Source organism: Gordionus sp. m RMFG-2023, chromosome 3, assembly GCF_954871325.1.
Source record: "Gordionus sp. m RMFG-2023 chromosome 3, tfGorSpeb1-WG-v2, whole genome shotgun sequence".
Lineage (NCBI taxonomy): Eukaryota > Metazoa > Nematomorpha > Gordioida > Chordodea > Parachordodidae > Gordionus > Gordionus sp. m RMFG-2023.
In genome coordinates, this window is record NC_088777.1 from 30,375,199 (window position 1) to 30,389,446 (window position 14,248).

The 14,248-nt window shown below is 30.6% G+C and overlaps 1 protein-coding gene across 1 annotated transcript; it reads right to left on the minus strand.

Annotated features, from left to right (window-relative positions):
- Positions 1-4,403: 4,403 nt before the first annotated feature.
- LOC135926874 (craniofacial development protein 2-like) lies at positions 4,404-4,856 on the minus strand. Its single transcript, XM_065462807.1, has one exon. It carries the CDS (start codon positions 4,854-4,856, stop codon positions 4,404-4,406), a length of 453 nt encoding a protein of 150 aa, XP_065318879.1.
- Between the last annotated feature and the right edge of the window lie 9,392 nt (positions 4,857-14,248).

Genomic DNA, 14,248 nt, shown 5'->3' on the forward strand with positions numbered 1-14,248 from the left:
AAATAAATGGCAAAATTTTAAGAAAGTTACATGGACTTGGCCTGCAAAAAAAATTTCCAGGCCAATGTATAACCCATATTTAAAATTCAAAAATCTTAAAGTATCTCTATTTTAAATTTTATCCAATATGATTTCCATCACAAATTTAAATTTTGATATTTCTAATACATGCTCACTACATTGCAACAATTTTACCTTTTTTTCTCCTAAATTTTAATATTTTTATAAAATTTATTAATAAAGTATATTTAGTACCATACACACAAACTAAATAATTACCCTTCAACCCCGTCAGCTAGTATGGTAATAAACAGTAGAATTTTAAAAATAATAATTAATATTTTAGATTTAATTATATTCAAGTTGGTGCATGCTTAAAACATACGGTTCGACTCTCGTAGAGAGCAAAAAAATAACATTACACTATATAGTCTCCTTAAATTTTAAATACATAAGGAAGATACGAAAATGTTTTTATTATGGTAGTGTTGTAAACGAACGCGTTCGTGAACGAAGTTCGTTTTTTTGAAAAAAAAGATGAATGGCGTTCGTTTTATTTTTGACGAACTTTGAACGTGAACGCGTTCCTTTTTTATGACGAACGCGTTCGAATTAAACGTTTGTTCAATTTTAAAAATATTTTTATTTTTATTTATTTGAAAAATTTAATATTTCCGATAATCAGCTGTGTATTCTTTTCACATTTCAATTTTTTTAACACATAGTTTATTAATTTGAATATTATTGTTTATATTTTAATTTAATAGATAAGCATAAGCATGGATATTATTATTTAATCCTCATCATCTGATTCTGAAAATCCAAAATCAGCTGAATTATCATTACTATGGCCAAATATGATAAATGTTTTACATTAACATCCTATATTGAAGGAACTAATCCAATGCTTACCAAGTGTAAAATATGGCCAAAAAGTATTATATTGTCAAAATCTTCAGGTTCCAATTTAAAACGACATTTGATTTTAATATTAATTATTTGATTTTATATGATATAACTAAGTTAAATCATTAAATTTGAAGAAATAATGCATTTGGGATATTTGACCCCAACAATAACGAGTGTTATTTTAAAATTAAAAAAATTAGTGGCCTCAAATATGGTCAACCATTGATAGACGCCGTGTTAAATGGGATTATTAAAAGGTATTAAACCTATCACTCTCAATTAATTACATATTTTTATTTTTTTAAAGATTTGAACATATATATAAGAATCAATATGTTCTTTCTGCAATTATACATCCAGCATTCAAACTTCAATGGTCATGGATAAAACTTCCACAGAGCGAACCTATTAAAAATAAACTTTAGCGTTACTGAAAAAAATGCCATGAAAACCCTAGAGAACTGTTAATTTCGAGATATCCTCTTTTTTGTCGAGAGTAGAGAATAGATTGGAGGAGGATAACTTATCTCAATTTTTTGCAAATAACAAAACAATATGTTTTTAATTAATTCTCTACCTTAAAAGAGCTGTTTATTAAGTATATTACTGCAATCCCCTCATCTGCCTCTGTAGAGCGCGTTTTTAGTTTAGCTAATGCCGTATTAACTGTTAAGTGTTCCTGTCTATTAGATAAATATTTTGAAAACAATTGTTATTAAAATTTAATAAGAAAAATTTTTTATAAATAAAAATATCTTTTTATTCGCTATATTATATTATATTATCAAAATAAAACTATATTATTTTTTAACATGGCTAAAATATATTGTATTAAATATAATTTTTTATAAATTAAATTTAAAAAAATTTTATCATAAAATTTTGAACGGTTTTATGAACGCGTTCCTTTTTTTTGAACATGAACTTGAACGTGAACGCGTTCGATTTTTGTCAATGAACTTTGAACGCGAACGCGTTCGATTTTTAGAGAAATGTTTACAGCAATAGATTATGGAGATTATATATATTGGATAATTTTATCATTTCTGATTGAAAAAAATTTATTTTATTTAAAACAATAAAAAATGAAAGTTTTATACAAGCTCGTATAAAATATTTTGATCTTTTATTTTTTATATGAGCTTGTAATAAAAAATGATATGGTTTTTTATACGAGATTGGGTAAAAGCAGATATTTTTTAAATGATTAAAGATGTTTATCTTGAAATTTGTGCCTAATCTGTGTGAAAATGTCATATGATAGATTTAAAAATTATTTAATATCTCTTATGCATAGAGTATACTATTATTAATAACAACACAAAATTGGTTTATATATAATAAATAATTAAAATTTAGTATTATAATTTCTAATAATCGTATAAGTTTTCTGTCCAACCGCTTCGAAATTTTCGGGTTTTGACTAAATCTAATGTATGTCCGTAAAATTAACATATCAAATTCAAACAGGTAAAGTACTGATATAAGAATATGAAAAATGTAAAAATATGCATTATATATTTTTATTTTTAATAATTAAATCTTATATAATCACCAGGCTCATAAGCAAAAATTTGCTGTGGGGGGGGGGGATAATTAAATTTATTTAAGATAAAATTATTGTTATTTAAAAATATCAAGCATAAATATATTAGAACTAATAACTATTTCTAATATACCATTTTAAATTAATGTGAATTATAAAAAATTAAATATATAAACCGGCATATAAAAAACTCTATAAAATAAATATGAATTAAAAAATATTAAACAGATATAACCGGCGGCATACAAAAAAATAAGTGGACATAACCAGCATATTCATTATAAAATAAATGACCCAAAATAGAAATTTAAATTTTTTGTGCCTTTAAAATTTATATATAAATTATAAAAAATTTAAATGTCGGAAATTTAAATTAATACACAAGTTTCTTAGGAATAATTGTATTTTGTATGTAATACCTTATAAAGTATTTATGAAAAAATATATAACATATTAAAAAATAAATGTGCACAAATAATATTATTAAGAAGCCTATTATATATTTATAATGTAAAATCTAATCTTCGTTGGGTGAGCTAATTTTTCTATTTTCTTATGTGCTTGGCGTCAAATGCATACGAATATACAAAAGGGCCAAACCATTTGATCTACTTTCAGAAGTTCTACTTCGTAGGTTTTCTCTTTAGCTTTCACTTTCTGGTGGTAAGCTCCTTCAACATCTCTCTCCACTTTATATTATTCATACATCTCTTTTATCTAATTTATACTTCTTTATATTGGCTCTAACTTTATTGCCCCATTGAAGGTTTTGGCCTTCCTCTTTTACGTTTGCCCATCACTTCCAAACTCTCAATCTTATTTCCTATGTAGTTCATAGGCCTTCTCATTCTGTGCCCATACCACCTAAGTCTGTTTACCATTAACTTAGTCTTAATGGGCACTACCTTTAAACTACTTAGTATTCTTGTACTGCGCACTTTATTCTTTCTTGTTACCCCAGCAATCATCCTCAGCATTCTCATCTCCATAGTTTGTAGACTTCTCTCGTCTGATTCCTTGGTTGGCCATGTTTCCGAACTATATAGAATAGTTGGTTGTACTATGGAACTGTAAATTTTTTCCTTTCATTTTTGTGGGATTCTTTTGTCAAATAGAACTCCAGATAAAGATCTCCACTTTAACCACCCTTGATTAATTTTACTCTTTATCTCTTTTTATATTGTGCCGTTTATTTGTATAGTGGAGCCCAAATATTTGCAGTTTTCAATTGCCGATATCTGCCATTCATTTATATCAATACTCTCTGTTTCATTTCCTCCTATCACCATATACTTCGTCTTTTCTCTATTTAATTTTAGTCGGTTTTATCCAACTCACTAAACTTTCTTTCATTTCATCCTTGGATTCGGCAAGTATCACAATATCATCTGCAAATATCATATTCCACGGGACTGTTTGTGGTATAGACTGTTCTAATACATCTATTACTGTTATGAAGAGAAGAGGGTTGAGAGCCGACCCTTGATGAACCCTTTTTGCATCTTGTTTTGTCATCTGGGTTTTTGGATTTGTACCATATTTTATAAAAGGCTTTTTTCTCCTGTATAGTTTTTACCTCTTCATTCCACCACCATAGTTTTTTTGTATGATTTGTTACCTCCCCTTGTCAAGCCTAGTGTTGATTTGGCAGTGTCTATTAATCTGGGTGAAAGGTCTGTCCACATTTTTTCACTGACTTGTGAGGAATCTATTGTTTCAATGTTTGCATTGATTGCAAAGGCATCTGTCATTGTTTTTAATTTACCCCATTTGATGCATGGTTCCAGTTTTATCTTGTTTTGAGTGGATTTATTTGTGATGTGTAAATCCATGACTAGTAGTTTGTGTTGCGCGGCTATATCTTCTCCTGGAATGACTCATGTGTTATTAAACTGTCTTTTTCTATAGTAGGTGTTGGTTAAGGCAAGGTCAAAGGCTTGCGCAAATTTCAGTATATGCTCTCCTTCGTCATTTCTTTCTCCATATCCAAAACCACCATGATACCTTTTGTATAGCTATCTCTTGTTTTTCCCACATGTGCATTTAAGTCACCACCTATTATGATTAGGTTATCCTTATGGATTTCCATTACAGCTTCATCAAGGATAGCTCTAAAGTCATCTTTCTCTTCTTCCTTGCAACCCGTTTGAGGGGCATATACTGAAAGGATGTGTAATATTGATTGACCAAAGCAGAGTTTTATCTTCATTAGTATATCAGAGATCTTGTTGACTTCTACTACTGAGGAGGTTGGATCTTGACTGAGGATAATACCGACACCGTTCCTATTACTAAGAATTCCATTATAGTACAATTTACACCTATCTCCAATCATTAAAGTCTTCTGACTTTTCCATTTCGTCTCTTGTATGCATATGTCAACTTTTCTCTTGTTCAACATTAATGCCCATTCTCTCGTTTTACCTTTAAGTGTACCAATATTCAAACTTGCTAATCTTGTCTTCTTTGCTTTGACCTTTATTTTACTTTTCACAGGATGGAGGTCTACACCCTGCGCGTCGCTTGGAGGGAACGCCCTAACTTTCATTTCATATTTTCATTTGTTTCTTTCATTTTGTTTATTGGACAAGTATCACTAGCACCCGGCTGTCCAGGCCTGTCGATGATCGGGGTGTAATCTCTAAGCTCCTAAATTGATCTTATCATGTGTCTTTACATATCAGTCATCGAAGAAAAACTTGAAAATTTTTATGCTCCTTACCAGGATTGAACCTGCATCTTCTGTGTCCTTCTGTTTCCAAGCATACATCTAAAGAATGTTCTCTCATTAGTTGCAGTACTAATGGGAAGAGTTGCTAATATATATAATAATTTTAATACATTGGGAAAATAATCTAAAAGATGTTTGAAATGATGCAAAGTATCCAATTTTTGGGACTATATCAATCATAGTTAATCTTTTATACCATAGTTGGCATTCAGCTAATAAGGCATCACAACGGTGTAACTAAACTGAGAATTAACAGGTAATTGACAGGTAAACTGAGAATTGACAGGTAAAATTTATTTTTGTTTTATTGCCTATCAATTATTTTTAAATATATAAATAAAATGTTTTTAAAGTAAAAGCAAATCTATCCAAAATTAAAATTATTTAAATATATAAATTAGAATATAGAAGATATTGTAGTCCATAAATTTATAATATGAATAGAACAGATCTTTTATATAGAAAATATAACACCAATAATATACTTTGTATATCATTAAAAAATTTCCGCTAGATGGCGTAATTTATTAAAAATTTTGTTTTTAATTAAAAATAATATGAATTATAGGAGCATTAGTTTACACCAAATGAGTCAAAAAAATAAAATATTTTTAAAATCCCAAAAATCTAAAAAAAAATTAAAAAATTGACTAAACTGAGAATCCACATCAAAACTCCAAAAATAATGATGGAAACTTAAAAATTTTTTCATTTTATGTTAATATAAGTTAGTTTACACCAAATGAGTCGAAAAAATAAAATATTTTTAAAATCCCAAAAATCTAAAAAAAAATTAAAAAATTGACTAAACTGAGAATCCACATCATAACTCCAAAAATAATGATGGAAACTTAAAAATTTTTTCATTTTATGTTAATATAAGTTAGTTTACACCAAATGAGTCAAAAAAATAATATATTTTTTAAATCCCAAAAATCTAAAAAAAAAATTGACTAAACTGAGAATCCACATCATAACTACAAAATTAATGATGGAAACTTAAAAATTTTTTCATTTTATGTTAATATAAGTTAGTTTACACCAAATGAGTCAAAAAAATAAAATATTTTTAATATCCCAAAAATCTAAAAAAAATTAAAAAATTGACTAAACTGAGAATCCACATCATAACCCCAAAAATAATGATAGAAACTTAAAAATTTTTTCATTTTATGTTAATATAAGTTAGTTTACACCAAATGAGTCAAAAAAAATAAAATATTTTTAAAATCCCAAAAATCTAAAAAAAATTAAAAAATTGACTAAACTGAGAATCCACATCATAACTCCAAAAATAATGATGGGATCTTAAAAATTTTTCCATTTTATGTTTATATAAGTTGGTACCAAATCAATTAATCCAGAGCGAAGAATTATTTAAGTTTCCATCATTATTTTTGGAGTTATGATGTGGATTCTCAGTTTAGTCAATTTTTTAATTTTTTTTTAGATTTTTGGGATTTTAAAAATATTTTATTTTTTTGACTCATTTGGTGTAAACTAACTTATATTAACATAAAATGAAAAATTTTTTAAGTTTCCATCATTATTTATGGAGTTATGATGTGGATTCTCAGTTTAGTCAATTTTTTAATTTTTTTTTAGATTTTTGGGATTTTAAAAATATTTTATTTTTTTGAGTCAAAAAAAATAAAACATTTTTAAAATCCCAAAAATCTAAAAAAAAATTAAAAAATTGACTAAACTGAGAATCCACATCATAACTCCAAAAATAATCATGGAAACTTAAAAATTTTTTCATTTTATGTTAATATAAGTTAGTTTACATTAAATGAGTCAAAAAAAATAAAATATTTTTAAAATCCCAAAAATCTAAAAAAAAATTAAAAAATTGACTAAACTGAGAATCCACATCATAACTCCAAAAATAATCATGGAAACTTAAAAAAATTTTCATTTTATGTTATAATATAAGTTAGTTTACACCAAATGAGTCAAAAAAAATAAAATATTTTTAAAATCCCAAAAATCTAAAAAAAAATTAAAAAATTGACTAAACTGAGAATCCACATCATAACTCCAAAAATAATGATGGAAACTTAAAATATTTTTCATTTTATGTTAATATAAGTTAGTTTACACCAAATGAGTCAAAAAAAATAAAACATTTTTAAAATCCCAAAAATCTAAAAAAAAATTAAAAAATTGACTAAACTGAGAATCCACATCATAACTCCAAAAATAATGATGGAAACTTAAAAATTTTTTCATTTTATATTAATATAAGTTAGTTTACACCAAATGAGTCAAAAAAATAAAATATTTTAGAAATCCCAAAAATCTAAAAAAAAATTAAAAAATTGACTAAACTGAGAATCCACATCATAACTCCAAAAATAATGATGGAAACTTAAAAATTTTTTCATTTTATGTTTATATAAGTTGGTACCAAATCAATTAATCCAGAGCGAAAAATTATGCTCCTATAATTGATATTATTTTTAATTAAAAACTAAAATTATAATAATTTACGCCATCTAGCGGAATTTATTTTATGATATATAAAATATTATGGGTGTTTTATTTTCTATATAATAGATCTGTTATACATATTATAAATTTATAAACTACAATATCTTTTCTATTCTAATTTATATATTTAAATAATTTTAATTTTGGATAAATTTAATTTTTATAATAAAAACCTTTTTTTTTAAAGTTTTTAAAATATAATTGATAGGCCATAAATAAATTTTACCTGTTAATTCTCAGTTTACCTGTTAATTCTCAGTTTAGTTACACCCATTCAGTTTAGTTACACCCCATCACAAGATACTTTTTTATGATAAAAATCTGCTAAATATTTTATTTTTTTTCTATCACCATCTGAAAAAGGTTGGGAAGGCTTTGGTGGAAGTAATATCTGCAGATTGGTAAGTGCTGCCTGATGAATTCAAAACCGTTCATTTATTTGGGTTATAAATGTATCTAATAAAGACATTTATTTTATAATACTCTTCTACTAACCCTATATTAATGTTTGGACGATGAGTTTGCCTTGCTTCAAGTCGAAGGAGACAAATATTAAACTGGTATAGCTCTGCTTTTGACTCAATAGTAACATATAAAATATGAAATTCTTCATCAACATTAGCCTTAATTTCCTCGAGTTCTAATAAAATGCTCTCCTCTATTCTCATCGTCTCAATCAAGTCAATGTCGTTTTTGAAAAGTATTACATAAAGTAGTTGTATAATTAAATAATTTATTAATGCATTCTAATGAGAGAAAAAATTTAGTATAAATCAAATAATTTGCTAGCTTCTGAAGAAATATCTATTTCAGGCCATTGTAATATTTCAGTATAAACATTAATAATCGTCTCTTAACTCCATAAAAGTTATTACTGCTTGATGGTGAAGACTCCATCTCGTTGGACAAGCTTTTTACAATTTCTTTCTCCTTGTTGGACAAGGAGTTTCAGAAATAATTCTGTTTAAAATATTTTGTAGCTTGGGGTATTCCATTAATGCAAAATCCCCTAATTCTTTAAATTACAAGACCACGAAAATTCTTCATTATCATTATTATTGAAATTCAAGCTTCCTAAATCCAAATGGCTACGTAATTCTAGGCCATACAATCCACAATATAGAATGACCGCAATCGTTAGTTTGATCTTACTTTTTCTATTTTAATCCTATTTTTGTCAATATGTAATGAAATGAGAATCATAACTCCACTTTGAATTAATTTGAAGAAATCATCAACAACTTTTGTGATAATTTGTTTTTTGATGATTGTTAAAGATTTCTCCAGCAACTTTATACTTGTTGAATGGAGTCTTAACAAGATGGTTAAGCTTAAATAAATTTCTTCCATCATATCTTGGGCCAAACATGACACATATCTTGCAATCCAATGTCTCAGATAGAGTATGCTAGCCATCTATTAAAATAGCTGTTTTGAAATTTTAACTTTTTATTAGCACATAAAGTTTGTGAATATTGAAAATTAAGGGGTAAATCTATTATTAAATAAAATATTTATCATAGGTATCTTTAATACCTTTTTAAGAAATATATGTCTTTCATAGGCTAAATTAAATGTTATAAAATTATTTGTAATTTTTTGCTTTTTTGTAAGATAACTAGAATTTTCATCATCATCAATAGGTTTAAAATTTCTTATATCCATAATTATTATTTGACTAGAAATTTGAAAATGATAGATAAATATTACGCCACTAGAAATTGGAAAATAATAGATAAATATTACGCCAAGGAAAACTTGAAATGGAAATTAATTGATAACATAACTTAGTAAATGAAGGTGATTAATTTAATATATATTTAAAAAGAAAGAGATAGAGATAAATATTATAAAATATAAAAACAATAATATTTTGTCTAGAGTGTGATCAGAAATTATCTGATTACCTTGCTAAATAATTTTTGCACTTGAGAGGTGGTATTTAATTTTCTAAATCTGTTTTATGTTTATACACCCAAATATTTTATATCCCAATAAATTAGATTCTTTAATGCGGTAACTCTTTATTATTCTTCAATTAAAATATATTTAATTTATTTCCACTTTTAAAGACGCGTCAAAAAAAATATAATTTACAATCCAAAATTCCAAATATAAAATTCCAAAAAAAATATAAAAAATAAATTCCAATTATGATAATTTTCCCTTTTTTTTTGTCTTTTATAGATTCACAAAAATAAATATATATTTATTAATAATAAAATAGAATAAATTAATTTCTAAAACAATGATGACTCATCTAAATACAATATTAATTTATATAGCGATGATTCATCAAAATTACAAATTTATTTTTAATCCTATGATTAGACAAATAATAAAACAGAATAATTTGATAATTAATAAAAATCTTACCCTTCTTGACACGCCCCCTTTTATAATGAGCCCAAGTCCCCCTCATCGCTCTCTCCTAGAATCCCCTCCAGTTCCTCATCCGTTATGAGGAAATTCAATATATCACCCACCTCTCTGCTGAATATTCCATCCGGGTCCCGGTCTACTCCCTGCGCCTCTTCCGTCCTTGAGTTCATGGGATAGGCATCCACCAACTGATTTCCCCCCGAGGTTTCTTCCGAAATGTCCACCACGGGCCATTGCATCTCGCCCAGAGATAGCGGAATTGGGTCTGCTAGCTCTCCCTCCGTTTGTCGTAGGATATCTGCCCTCTGGCCCACAATCTCGGCTACCGGTCGCATCTCCGCCGCGGCTACCAATCTGATAGGACATGATACCCGGTACTCCGTTTCTTCATTTCCGTTTCGACTATCCAGTGGGCACCTACTCCGTACATGGCCCCTTTGTTGACATCTGAAGCATCTCCGTGGATCCTCCAATGGCTGTACCCGGGAAGATGTTCTTCTTGCCGTCCTGCGTTCAAAATTAGTTCGAGGCCGAATTATTAGCTGGATCACTGTATCCCAAATATACCATATTTTATTTTTCGCCATTTTTAAGAATTCGGATATTTGTATCAGTTTTTCTCCACCAATAGAATTTCCAGTAATTACGAGAATAAATTACGAAAATAAAAAGAAATATTATTTTATTTTCTTTCAAACTAATTCTAAAGTGAATACTCGTAAACAAAATTTTTTTTTATTACTTCTCCCATATATACCCACGATTATTAAGTCATTCCCCCTTTTTTTAAACTTGGCACTGACATTCCCGAATTTCGAACATTTTTCCCAAATCTTTGACACATTCTAAATAATTTTGTAATTTATGATCTTGGCCTTTACCACATCATTCTTTTTTTTCTTTACTTGGCAATGACATTTTCAAATCTCAAACATTTTCCTCGAATCTTTAACACATTACCGATAATTTAATAATTTATTATCTCGGCCTATAATTACTTCATAATAAAAATTCTTTTTAATTGATCGATTTTGCCAACTATTCCGTTGTCTTTAATTTTTAAATCTTTCATTCCTTTCTTCGCAAATTTTTATCTTTATTTTATTTTTTATTATAACTTTTTCCACCTGCTTCCCCAACTCATCTCCTTTAATGAGCCCATTTATAAATTTATCTTCTTCTTTTTTTTTAACACGCTATTAGACGGCGTCATTTTCACAGCTTGGTATATATTGCGCGTTAACATAGAACATATTTTTCCTGCCCAAATTGAGCACTATAAAAATATTACATCCCAATACCTATTAAATCTCCCTACAGATAACGATTTCCCAAATTTATTCCGGGCTTCTTCCAGGATACCTATTCCATTGCACGTATATATTGAGCGCTATAATAGAGCAATTATTTCCTCGCCCAACTTGAGCACTATAAAATATATTATATCCCGATACCTATTAAATCTTCCTTTTAAATTTCAAATTCTTTTATACATGTATTTCTTTTCACTCATTTTCGATAATATATCGCCCAACTTCATACCCCCGATCGTAATCTTCCGGGCTCCACACCTCTTTTCAACTGATCCCGATGTCGTACTCCCTCTCTTCCATCGGCGAACCATACTCGACTTAACTTGTTCCCAATGTTTTCCACGATCCTCCCGGATTCCCATTTCCTGGTAGTTCCATATACTCTAGCCCACACGGTTTGACCCACTATGAATTCCAACATCTCAATTTTCTCCTCTTCCACTTCTTGATTCGTGTCCCGTTTTAATAAATCTAGTAATATTCTTGTTCGTCTCCCCAAAAACCTTTCTGCCGGAGATTGTTCCTCTCCCTTTCGACAGTTGTTGTAATAAGCTACTGCTACCCAAATTTCCTCCAAACTTTGATTTTCTTAACCAATTTTTGACAATCGACACCATTCGTTCCGCTTGACCGTTCGAGCTCGGATGATATGGTGGCGTCAAAATATGTCTCTCCCCGATTTCCGCACAAAAAGACTTGAATTGTCCACTTATGAAGGCCGGTCCTCCATCCGAAACTATTATCTTAGCTACTCCGAATCGAGCCCACAGATTTTTTAGCATCTTTACCACAACCTGAGTTGTCAATCCTCTCACTTCCTCGTATTCTACCCACTTGGAAAAAGCGTCTACCACTAGAATATATATTTTGTTTTCGAAGTCGAAGAAATCAACATGTATGCGCTCCCAGGGTCGTGTAGCCTTGGGCCATACACTTTTCTTGTCTCTGCGAGGCATCGGGGCCCACAAATTACACATCTCACAGCCTCTGGTTATATCCTCAATTTCTTTATTCATTCCGGGCCACCATACATACTCCCGACCCCACTGTTTCATTTTCTCAACGCCCTGATGTCCGGCATGAATCATCTTCAACACCGCATCCCGTAATCTGAACGGTACTATACCCCGATTCCCCCGTACCACGCAGTCATCTACTATCGCTAATTCCTTTTCTATGTACTTGTAAGATTTATCTCCGTCTCGCCAAGATCTGCGCCCCTTTATGCATGCCTTGACTCAGGTCAATTCCCGATCTTTCAAGGTGGCCCCTTTCAATTCCTCCCACGTTACCGGTCCTCCTTTGTTATTTTGACCATCGTTCTAATTAATCCCTGCTCCATCGATTCCTCTATCTCTTTCAATTTTCCTTCATCTCCCTCTTCGCCCGCCCCACATCTTGACAGAATATCGGGTAAATTAATTTTCTCTTCCCCGCCGATATTTGAACTGCTACGTCAAAGCTCCCTACCAGCAAAAGCCATCGTTGGAGTCTTGGCGACAACATGAGCTCTTTGTTATCTTTCCTGAACAGATGCACCAAAGGTTTGTGATCGGTATAAATAACAAATCTACACCCAATCAGATACTCCCTACATTTGGTCAATCCGAATATTACCGCCAACGCCTCTTTTTCGATCACTGAATACCTTGTCTCCGCCGCCCTAAATATCCTCGAGAAGAATAAAACCGGTCTTTTTATTTCATCCACATAATGCAATAACGCCCCACCTACTCCCTTGATCGACGCGTCTACGGCCAGTAACACTTCCAGGTCATTGTTAAAGCACATGAGAATGGGTTCCCTTCCAATTCTAGACTTCAATTCCTCAAACGCATTCTCTTGCTCCTCTTTCCAGTCAAATCTTTCTCCCTTTTTTAACAGAGTATACAATGGCGCTGCGATCTGAGCGAATCCCTCGACAAATCGGTGATAGTAATTCACCATTCCCAAAAATGCCTGGACTTCTAATTTATACTAGGCCTCAACATATTTGTAATTCCGGTCATATTTTTATCCAATGGTCGCACCTCCCTTCCCGTAATTTTGTGCCCCAAATATACGACCTCCTTCACCCCTAACACACTTTTTTCGGCACTCGCTCGCAAACCTTTTTCTTTAATCCTCCGGAACACCTCTTCCAATCTTTGTTCGTGTTGCTCAGGAGTTCTACCCATCACCAGTACATCATCCATGTAATAGAATACCCCTTCCATTCCTTGAAAAACGGCCGCCATAGTGCGCTGAAAGATAGGAGCGGATAGACTCAATCCAAACGGCAATCTACAAAATGCAAATAGCCCTTTTGGGGTCGTAATAGTCAATAATTTCCTTACCTCCGGCCTCACTCGTACTGTAAGTATGCATTGGAAAAATCCACTTTCGAAAAATATATACTCCCCTTTAAATTGGCCAATATTTCTTCAATTCTGGGTAACGGATACTTGACCTCTACTACCCAGGGATTTAGCGTCACTCGAAAATCCACACATAAACGGAGTTGGCCATTGACTTTCTTCACGGGAACCAACGGAGTCGCCCATTCACTATACTCCACAGCACATACGATGCCCTTTTGTACCCATTGCTCCAATTCAACTTCCACTTCCTTCCTCTACTCAAATGGTACTCTCCGCAACGCGCAAAATTTCGGTACACATCCCTCCTTTAATTTGATATCCACTTCATAATCTTTCAGACAGCCCAACTCCTCATCAAAGATCTCTTGATAAACATCCACCAATCTCCGTATTCCGTCTTGCACCCGGATCAATTCATCTTCTAATTCCTCACTGCTAAACTCTCGATCATTCTTCTGATTCTCCCTTTCCATCACCTCCTGCGACTCGATTTCCTCGTCTCTTGTTTTCCCAT

What these genes read in the sequence shown, in the direction of transcription:
- LOC135926874 (XM_065462807.1), bottom strand. Translation starts at nt 4,856, where the DNA reads ATGTTGAACAAGAGAAAAGTTGACATATGCATACAAGAGACGAAATGG.